Raw genomic sequence first — 10,576 nt, forward strand, 5'->3', positions numbered from 1 at the left:
GAGCGTGCGGGAGGGAGAAATGTCGGGTTTGCTCTTTGCTGAAGGCTATCGGGTAAAAGGAGAGAAAAGGGCTCATTTTAAGTGAGTGGGCCCTATCCCAGAGAGGCGTACGCCTCACCAGGAATTGCGCAATTGCGCCTCTGAGGCGCGCCTCAGTCCCAGTGAGGCGTACGCCTCTTAAGGACATAGAATTGCGTAGGTTATGAGGCGTTTTTTGAAGGAATTGCGCAAAGGCGCGCCTCTAATTGCGCAATTTTAAACAGAGGAACCCACTCAAGTGTACTTTTGGGGTCTCCTCATGAAAGTTTCTTGGGTATGACGTTTATCATCAAGAAATTAAAATCGACCCCAACAAAATAAAGGTGATTATGGAGATGTCGCCGCCAAAGAACCTTCGACAGCTTCACTTGTTGCAAGGGTAGCTGGTTTTGATTCGGAAATTCATGTCAAATCTGTCAGTTATGTGCCAACCGTTTTCAAAATTGATGAAGAAGGATACTCGCTTCATATGGGATAGAGAATGCCAAGAAACTTTTGACAGTATCAAGAGATACCTGTTAAGCCCGCGTATTCTTGCGGCGTCAATTCCAGGGAAATCTCTTATTCTATATATTGCGGCACTGGAAGAGTCTCTTGGATCTTTCCTAGCTCATCACAATAAAGAAGGCGCAGAGAATGCCCTCTATTATATTAGTCTAATATTGATTGGAGCAGAAATACATTATTCTCCATTTGAGAAACACTGTATGGTGTTGATTTTTATTGTCTAGAAACTCCGCTATTATATGCTTTCTTATAAAGTCACTTTAATATCAAATGTTGATCCGTTGAAATTCTTGATGACAAAACTAACTTTGACAGGCCGCCTTGCTAGTTGGCAGTGATACTCCTGCAGTTTAATATTACATATGTTCCACAAAAGTGGTAAAAGGGCAAGTTTTAGCATATTTTCTTGCCGCAAATCCCGTTCTGCAAACTCACCGCTCAATGGCGATCTACTCGATGAACAAATTCTAGTTGTTCTAGAAGAAGAGAAATTATAAATATGAGAAATTTATTTTAATGGTGCATCATTAATTGAACATGCCTACCTCTGAACCTCCCCAAGGCTTGGTCCGGTATCGGTCTTATCTTCATAACACTTAATTGAGGGTTGATAGGATATTCATTTGATTTAACTGAACACATAACCAACAATAAAGTAGAATATGAAGCCTTAATAGTGGGTCTCGAAATCATTATTTCAATGAAAATTCAAAACCTTGGAATTTTTGTGATTCTCAACTCATTATAAATTAAGTACTGAGTATTTATAAAATCGGTAAACTCGTGTTGGTTTATTTTCATAGATGAGTTCTAAAGCTATTGAAGCAAATTACAAATATTATATTAATTAAAATCTCTCAAGCTCACAATAGTAAATCATACTCTTTTGCAAAATTGGCTAAAAAATGACAAGCATAAATGACGAGCTTGTGTTAATCAGTGTCCACATTCGTCGAGTACTAGAGCCATCAATTCTGCGTTCCCCGTTGGTAGAGGTGTCATCGAATTCAAGCCAACAGGATATAACTTTGGTTGATCCCCAACCTCCCTAACAAATTGTTCTTGAAAATCAAACATATGAGCCTCAAATAGTTATAAGGAAAAGAAAATCTAGTACAGCCTCAGAGTCATGATAGCATTGCTTAGAAATTGAAGAACAAGATGATTGGAGACAACCTTTCATCAACTACTTCAGAAAAAGCAAGCTCCCAACTGATAAATGGTTAGCCATGCAAATTAGGAAGAGGGCGTTGCGATATGCGCACATTTGTCAATAATACGCTGTATCAAAGGGCTTTTGATCAAATGTGGCTACAATATTTAGAGATAAATGAGGCTAATAAAGTTATATCTAAAGTTCATGAAAGATTATGTGGTACACATCAATCGGGTTGTAAAATAACTATTAAAATTAAAAGAATGGGTTATCACTGGCCATAAATGGTAAAAGACTGTACTAATCATGCTGATAAATGTCATGAACGTTAAATTCATAGTGATATTATAAATCAACTGCCAAATCCGTTGCACCCTACGGTGGCATCTTGGCTATTTGAATGTTGGGGCACTGATATCATTGTGCAGATTGATCCGCCATCGTTAGTTGGACATCATTTTATATTAGCAGTACCATAATATTTTCTAAATGGGCTGAAGCGGCTCTATTTAAAGAAATTATTGTTAATCATGTGATCAACTTCTTTACCTATAATGTTATCTATAAATTTGGTCTGCCACGCCGCATTATCTCAGACAACGGCCTAACTTTTAAAACTACAAATATTTATAGATTTGTTGAGCAACATAAAATCGATTGGCTATATTCATTGATTATATCCAAGAGCGAATGGTCTGGCAGAAGCCTTCAATAAAATATTGGTAAAACTGTTCAAGAAAATCCTCACTAAAAATAAGAGAATGATATACTAAGATGACAGAAGCGTTGTGGGCATATCATACAACTTACAAGACGCCAACTAAAGCCATTCCCTACGCAATAGTGTTCGCCGTTAAAGTAGTGTTGCCACTGGAAATCGCAGTATCATCACTTCGAGTAGTTGTCCAGCATGAGCTTACTCAGGAGAAAAATGTTCGACTAAAGATTGAAGTGCTCGGCGTATTGAATGAAATTAGGGTGCAGGTTCAATAGAACTTGGAGATTTATCGAGCGAGGATGGCAAAATCCTTTGATCGGATGGTGCGCCACTGAGCATTTTAAGAAGAAGAATTGGTTCTCGTGCAGAGAAGGCCAATCATCCCGCATTGAAGAATTGGTGGTATGTTCGAATCCAACTAGGAAGAGGCATTTTCGTCATCGAGAACGTATACCATGGAGGAGCTTATCAATCTAAATGGTCAGAGGCCCATGTTGTCGATCAACAATCAATGCTTGAAGAAATATCACGCATGAAGTTAACCCAAGAAAAATTCTGTATTTAATATATTATGTTCTTCATGTATACCTATTGACATGAAGAATATATATTTTTGAAATTCTCTTGTAGTACAAAAAGCATTTCAAACATCACACGAAAATCCCCCTGCAAGACGGGGTATTTCCTAGTTTCGTAAGTAAACATGTCTAAATTCCTTTATAGGAATAAGCATTTTAAATATTTATTTGTGTCGATATCGCGCCGCATATCGACATCCTTATATAAATATTTAAAATTTCAATACAAAACTTATATGATCCTCTCCTGCAATATAGGGGGGGATTTTTAAATATTTTTTTGGGTCAATATCGTGCTATGCGCCGAGATCCCCAAATAAATAATTAAAATCATCAAATATGAGTATTCATTCAAGTGATGGGATATACCAATTTTCTCTTTCAACTAATATGCAGGTTATTCTTCAAAAAGTTTGGGGCATCGTCTTTTCTAACATACAGAGATTTCAAAAGTCAAGAAAGAAAATTTTTGTAGTTATGCATTCCAACAAGTTGAGCTAGAGCTGCACGCGTTATTTTATAACCTAAAGTTAAGGTTCAAATGGGTGTATTAGACCAAATTCAACAAGCCTAAATATGGCTGCATCGTTGGCATCTCCACCTACTTAACAAGCCATAAGAAAGGCCGTAGTTGAGGAATCTTCATTTCATCAACCTATCAGTGAGGATTGTTAGAAGCATGATTGCTTATTTGACTCAACAAGTTTAAGTAGTCGTAGTCCAAGTGATTCTTTTAATTGATTATATAGTCAAGGTTATAGTTGGAAGGATGAGCCTCAATCAAGACAGCTACTGAATGCATGTATACTCTGAGATCTTGAACTACAAAGGATGACTTCAAATCTGCAAAATTTAGCAAATTTAGCTTGGGGAGCACATTTCTCCACAGCTCAAGTCTAAAACCTGAATTAGCGTATAAGGTTGGACTCAACAAACCAAGATGTGGCCGAGTCGCTGATAACTTTTCTTACTCAACAAGCCATAAGAAATGTCATAATGTGGGAACCCCCATTTCAGTAGTCTGATGATGAAGAGCTGCCAAATCCCAGCTCACCCAATCTGAACAACTCATGTAACTCATATAAAAGTCTTCTTGACTACTTAAGGGTTAGAGTATTACCTTAATTTGGTACTACCAGTTAAGCCTAAAACCTGCAAATTCTTGAACAAGTCCGTTAAAGCACAAAACAATGGACAAAAAAGATATCATAGATTTTCTATAAAGCCTGAACTAAGAGGATTTCGTCATTAGCAAGTTTGCTACACATAAAGCTCTGGATCAATGACCAATTTCCATCGACCTAATACAAACTTAAAGTGTTTAGGTCACCTGCAACATTCCTTTGCCAAACCTGCCATAGCATGAAGCTAGGGCAGAAGGTATGTTTTGTTCCTGACAAATCGAGAAAACAAATCAAGCAATCTCCTTCGTTACATCTGTTAAGGTTGGAGGCTAATGTTGAAGATATATTTAAATCATGACAAGTCAGATAAAACAAATGAGCACATATAAATAGCACAAAACATCAAATAAATAAAAACCTCTATCAGCATACCTTTTAGATATTTTTAAAAGGCCTTTAGTGTGACATCTAAAAAGCTAATTTTAGAGATCCGCAAGGTCAACTAGTTTGCAACAAACATTAGGGCGCAAATCATATTTGTTGGGAGCTTTTGTTTTCCTGTAACCTACGACCCAATCGACTCCATTACCCATGATCTCCTCATGTAACTCCCTCCAACAGCTATTTTCCCTTCTCAAAACCAGATAGAACTCATCCTCATCCGAACTCACACAGACAAAGTCGAAACCCTCATTTTGCTTGTCCACACCTCCCTCTCGCTCCTGTTTGTCTCACGCACACAAGAAGGAAGAATAAATTACACCTAACTCGAATTCCGTCTCCGACACTAACCTCCCTATCCAGCCCGATTCGAAGCTGCACGTCTGATCTGGCCTCCGACTCGACACGACCAGGTTTGACCGCCTCGACCCGCCATAGGCTCCTCTAATATGACTCCTGCAAGCCTGACGCCACACTCCGACCACAAACCCAGCCATCGATCTCCCTCCTACACTGTCTCTTCGCCATTGGCTTGACTCCCGCCTCCGTACCTGAGTCCGATGCCTTCTCCCTCTTTCTCTCTATTTATATGTAATTAAAATAAAAAAAAGAAAGAGAGAAAATGGATTTTAAACATGCGTCGAAGACCTGTGCCATCGATCTTAGATTCGGCCAGGAATGCACAAATTAAAGCCCCTGCGCCATTGATATTTGATTTGGGCTGGAAGATCTTTTAAATTGAAGGTCCCGCACAGTTGTATCTTAGATCCTGGCGGGATGACTGCCAATTTGTTGAATCCACGCCATTATATCTTAGATCCGGGTGGGTAGAACCAAAAGCAAGTGCCTCCCAATCTCTCGTCGAGGGGAAGGGTTGCCAGAAGGTTGCCGAAATTAAAACTAAATGATAAAGGACTCTAACACAATCAAATTGTTATTTTGAATAATATTAATATTAATATTAATATGAAACATTTAATAAAAAATAACACCTATGTGACGATTTCCATTTCATGGTCAAAATGTATAATGGGGTTTCACGTTATATGTATTATTTACCTACATTAAGACTAGTAGAGTCATATGCTACATAACACACAAGGACATGAAGAAAACAAGTTCAGATTCTATATTCTTGTTATTCTCTTTCACAAATATTGTCCAATTTAACATTTTAGAGTTACTTTAAGGTGCTCAAGTCATCAGGAGCATTCAAGCTTACGTAATAGTTTTCTTTTGGTCTATGTTGTCCTGAGTAGAGCTTGATGTTGATATGCCACTGAAACTGTTAAACTTTTCAATATTTCCATGAGATTCAGGGAAATTGCATCTAACAATTATAATGTTCAATTAAGGATTATTTCAGATTTTGCTAAGTTGGGTGGAAGAGAACCATAGGCAGGTTAACAACAACAAAATAATATAAAAAATTAATACGAACTTTTCCAACATCTGCAGCTATCACTGGCTCCTGGTTAGGGAATTTATAGAACTATAGTTACATTGAAAATGACAATTCTAGCAAAATATATTCTATGTGAGGACCAAAAATTAGATATGCTAAAGATGTTGGAATTAACAGCAAGACTATTAATAGTCTCTTCAAATATCTTACATTATAGAGGACATCAAGTATGAAATATATGTTCAGACGACAAAGATCTACAATGAATGAGTGTGAGATTTTCTTAATGAATGAACTTCAACAACAAAATTAGAAATTTGAAATTGTTCAAGCAATGGTGGTTTGAGCCTTCCGGGTGCCACTATGCATCATGTGCAGGTAACTAATGCACCGAACTACTAATCAAAGTGATTGATATAAAATGCATTGATAGCCATTTTGACATAAATCCTAATGATACAACTGCAGGATCAAATAACAAAATATAAATATTCTTCAAATAACTTTAACATAAATCCTAATGATAGCCATTTTGACAGAAAATCTCAATTAGAGGAAACCCTAGACTTTTAAAATACCTCCAAAATTCCTATGAAAATACAAGTGACTTTGACGTTACCCCGATGATGGCCGTGTTGATAGTAAATTTCAATTGGAGGGATCAATTCTCAAGAGCCTATAAAAACTTAAAAATATAATCACAAAAACTTAAAACTAAAACCTATCCCCCTTCCACAATTATTTTTCGGGGGTGGTAAATTTGAAATTAATCTCAGCTCACAAAGAACTAATGTCATATCAGGTGTATCACTATGATTCATCCTCAAATAGCCTCTTGTCAGTAGGGACATGACACGTGCCCTCTAATCGGGTGATTTTGCCGCAAAATTGCACAATTATATTATGATAACGACCAAAGCCCGTATATTCCGTAGCAACATCAAACCCTTGAGTAATGAATCATAGAGTATATTCGATAGTCATAAAGCCCTCTGTCAGCTAAGGTGGATTCAAATCTATCCCTTTAAACAAATACTACCTCAAGTGTAAAATATATCATTGGACGAAGCAACTCATGGATTCAAATATGGTGTCTTCTGTCATGTTTGGTTGACTACCTCCTTTAACTAAGTAGACCAAGACCATGATAGCCCTGGAGGACGAAACAATGGGATCTTGATCAGGCTCGTCTTCATTTCCCCCATCACCTGTTTTAAGTATATAATGATAAACTTCAAAATTCAAATTCAAATTCAAACACTAAATTATTGCTATTATACACTGTCTTTGTAACCCATGTGATCTATCTTTCGACCAGCCTTAATCAAAAGTTCTCTCTCTTTATCGGGAGGGGTAATTAAATATAGATGCTTACGCCTATAGGAAACCAGAACTTAGATTGAAAAGTCCTCACAAAATGAGGGAAAAATCTCTGGGTGGTGTCTTATTTAAAACCCAATCTACCTTCTGAAAATTTAACCCAAAACCTAAATGCGTTAAAACTCTACTTGCCCACATACATAAACAAACAAGAAAGAGCTGGTGCGAAAAGGTCGGGGTGCGAAATTTCAGATCCCACAGTTCAGTACGATTGATATCGTACTGTATGATTAACTAAAAAAATCATCGTTTCGTCCAGGATGATTGCCGGGATGATTGAAAATCATCTCTCTCAATCATTCAGTATGATTCAGTATGATTGACATCGTATTGTATGATTTGTAATATTAATTAAATCTTGATTTGATTAACTAATCATTTGGATTAATTTAAGTTTTCAAATATCATACATTATGATAATGATCGTACGGTACAATCAGTTCAAAATTTAAAATTTTAAATGCTCACCTAAATTTGATTGGCGGCTAGCATTTTCAAATTAGACTGATCTTCCAGTATGATATAGTTTGTATAGTATGATTAGTTTAAAAATATTAATTATATAATTAGTCATTTTATACTTTTTCCTGGATACTTAATTGTATTGTACGATCTGGATCATATGATATAATCAGTTAAAAAAAATTCATCTTTAATTTTCTCACTCCTCTGTGTGTGCACGTTCTCCAAGTTAGCATACACTTTTTACAAGACTTTGACTTAAGAAATGTAAAATTAAATGAATGTAAAAATACACTCTTGTAAAATATTCTCCTATTTTGTCTAATCTTAAGTCTAAAACTTCTTGCATGGTGTATGACGTACTTGAAATCTTAGTACATACAAAAACGAATATACAATACAAATATTATGAGAAATCAAAAGGCAATTAATAATATTTGTTATCATCAAAATCACAAGTTCAGAATCCAAGACTGCAACAGATTGGGGAGGAGAATATCATAAATTTGGATGCGGAATGATATCAAGATCTTTTTTAATTTAATAATTTCTTAAATAATTATCATTAATAATTCAAAATATAAAATATATTTAACTATTAATGAATATGATAAATAGAATAATATCAAGAAAAAATCGGATTAATAATTAGTTTTAACATATCATATATATTAAATTATAATTATATATTTAAGTGTGGTTGGCAAAATTTTTATTATAATATAAAATATTAATGGATTTATTCAAACTCTAAGGATTGTGATTGGTGAACGCTCCTCAGCCACCCTCTGGTTCAACAATTGTGGTGTGGTCTTTTGGTCCATAAGCTCCCAGTTAATTTATCTGAATGAATGGCGTTGATAATAATGTATAGTCTGGTGTTGTACTGATACTTGTAAAGATTATAGAGATGTATTATACATTAACATATCTAGGGGGTTTCATCCATTAAAATCTATTTATTTTCATAATAATATGAATAATTTTCTTTTGAAAAGATTAATCTCTAGTATCTACAGCAGTGATATTCCTACTGGAATCCGTATCTTTCTCATTCCAGAAACTGTTTATTTCTTTCTGACTTTTTTTTTTCACCTCACTTGATGAGTCAACAGGCTGAACAATGTCCCAAGGAAGGATGCCCTATCCGCATGCACAGTTACTGCCGAATGAAAATTTTCAAGCGTAAGGTGATGTCTACTCTTCCCTTCAATTTATTTTGAAAAAAAAACAATGGTCTAAATATCCTTATCTATTTTTTATCTTAAAGGATCTCAAATGAAGAATTTATATTGCACTAATCTTTTAAATCAACGAGCTTGAGATCACAGGATATGGAGCTATTATTCTGTGCGGACACTGGACGGGAGAACTGTCCGGTTAAGCGCTGGCTATCCAGCGGTACCGAATGGTACCGAGCATACCGAGGGGTACCGAGCGCGGGTACCCAGCAATGGGATGATGTGGCGCATTTTTATTGGACTCCGGACATCCTCCGGACTCTGCATAGAATAATAAATCCAGGATATTTCAACCCAAAATTTTCGTTTTTTCATAGTTTCTTTTGAACTAATGAAGTGATGCGTTTCCATCATTGCTGACATGCAAGTGTGTAGCAGGTTGCAAGAGTTTGTCCTGGCTGTGGTACTGAATGGCACCCTTCTGATGGCATTGATGAAGTGGAAGAAAAGGTGATAGAGGCACCACCCCAGATTAATGAGGCCTTAAACATTCCCATTCCAACCAGAAAGAGGACAAGAAACTTGAAAGCAGAATTGGTTTCAGCTGATGAAGCTCAAAGCCAAATCCCTCCTGGTCCTGTTCTGAGGAAGAGATTGAGGAGCTGCAAAAATGAAACCTTGGAACCTTCAGATGCAGAATCATCCCAGTCATTCCCTGCTTCCACTATTGGCGTAAGAACTCGCCGATCCGCACGCATATAGTCCATATTTTCTCTGCTACTTCTATTGAGCATTAGCATGAACTGTGTTTCATTTTTTGTTATGTACATAACATATATGCAAACTTTTATTTCTGCTTCTGCTTTTTCTTGTTGGACTCTGGATTTTCTTAGAAGAGTTAACTGGAAGCAATGCTTAACCTGTATCTGTTTTTTTGGTTCATTTTAGTGCTGAGCTGCTTTTGCAAGGCGTACGGCCTTTTATTCTTATAGCTTGTTTGTGTATCTTGCTTAAGTTTTGCTGTCTCTAACTATCCAGATAGATAAAAGCTATCGTTCATGGTTTCCAGCAATTGATTTTCATGATGCCTGACGGATTAGCCAGTAATAATGTTAGATCCCCCGGTTATTATTCAGTGTCTAATTTAGTACTAGAGTTTTGCATTGTCTTAATTTAGTAACTTAATTATTAAAAATTGATATAATTTTGTCCCTTAATTAATTTTTTTTATCATATTTAACGGAGTATTCTTTATAACTCTCTTTTCATATAGTGGAAGGGTCATTTAAGTACAAATATTTAAATCTTGTTTTTATTAGTGGATTTTTTTTTATTAGGGTTTTTGAAATTTTGTAACAAATGATACCATTTTTCCAATAAAAAGGAATTTAGAATTTTGTAATCAATGACTATGTTTTTGTAATAAGAAATTTAGAGTTTTGCATGATCCTTTATTTAGATTTCACTTAAAAGATGATAATTTTAGCAAGTGGATTTTTATATTGATTTATTTATTTTTTATGATTTATTAAATGATAAAATAGATTAATATAAGCAATATAATTAAATATGCATTTGCACTACT

General features: G+C 35.6%; 1 protein-coding gene across 1 annotated transcript; it reads left to right on the forward strand.

The window, feature by feature from the left end:
* The first annotated feature begins 2,476 nt into the window (after positions 1-2,476).
* LOC110109051 lies at positions 2,477-9,980 on the forward strand. The gene is made up of 3 exons (XM_020839944.2): positions 2,477-2,686; positions 8,926-9,000; positions 9,430-9,980. Exons 1-3 carry the CDS (start codon positions 2,477-2,479, stop codon positions 9,751-9,753), a joined length of 609 nt encoding a protein of 202 aa, XP_020695603.2. The 3' UTR covers positions 9,754-9,980.
* The last annotated feature ends 596 nt before the right edge of the window (positions 9,981-10,576 follow it).

This window comes from Dendrobium catenatum, unplaced genomic scaffold (genome assembly GCF_001605985.2).
Source record: "Dendrobium catenatum unplaced genomic scaffold, ASM160598v2 fragScaff_scaffold_897, whole genome shotgun sequence".
Lineage (NCBI taxonomy): Eukaryota > Viridiplantae > Streptophyta > Magnoliopsida > Asparagales > Orchidaceae > Dendrobium > Dendrobium catenatum.

Coding starts and splice junctions, on each gene's coding strand:
- LOC110109051 (XM_020839944.2), top strand. CDS start 2,477: ATGACAGAAGCGTTGTGGGCATATCATACAACTTACAAGACGCCAACT. Junction 2,687..8,925: donor TGAATGAAATTAGGGTGCAG/GTTCAATAGAAC, acceptor ATGAGTCAACAG/GCTGAACAATGTCCCAAGGA. Junction 9,001..9,429: donor TGAAAATTTTCAAGCGTAAG/GTGATGTCTACT, acceptor AGTGTGTAGCAG/GTTGCAAGAGTTTGTCCTGG.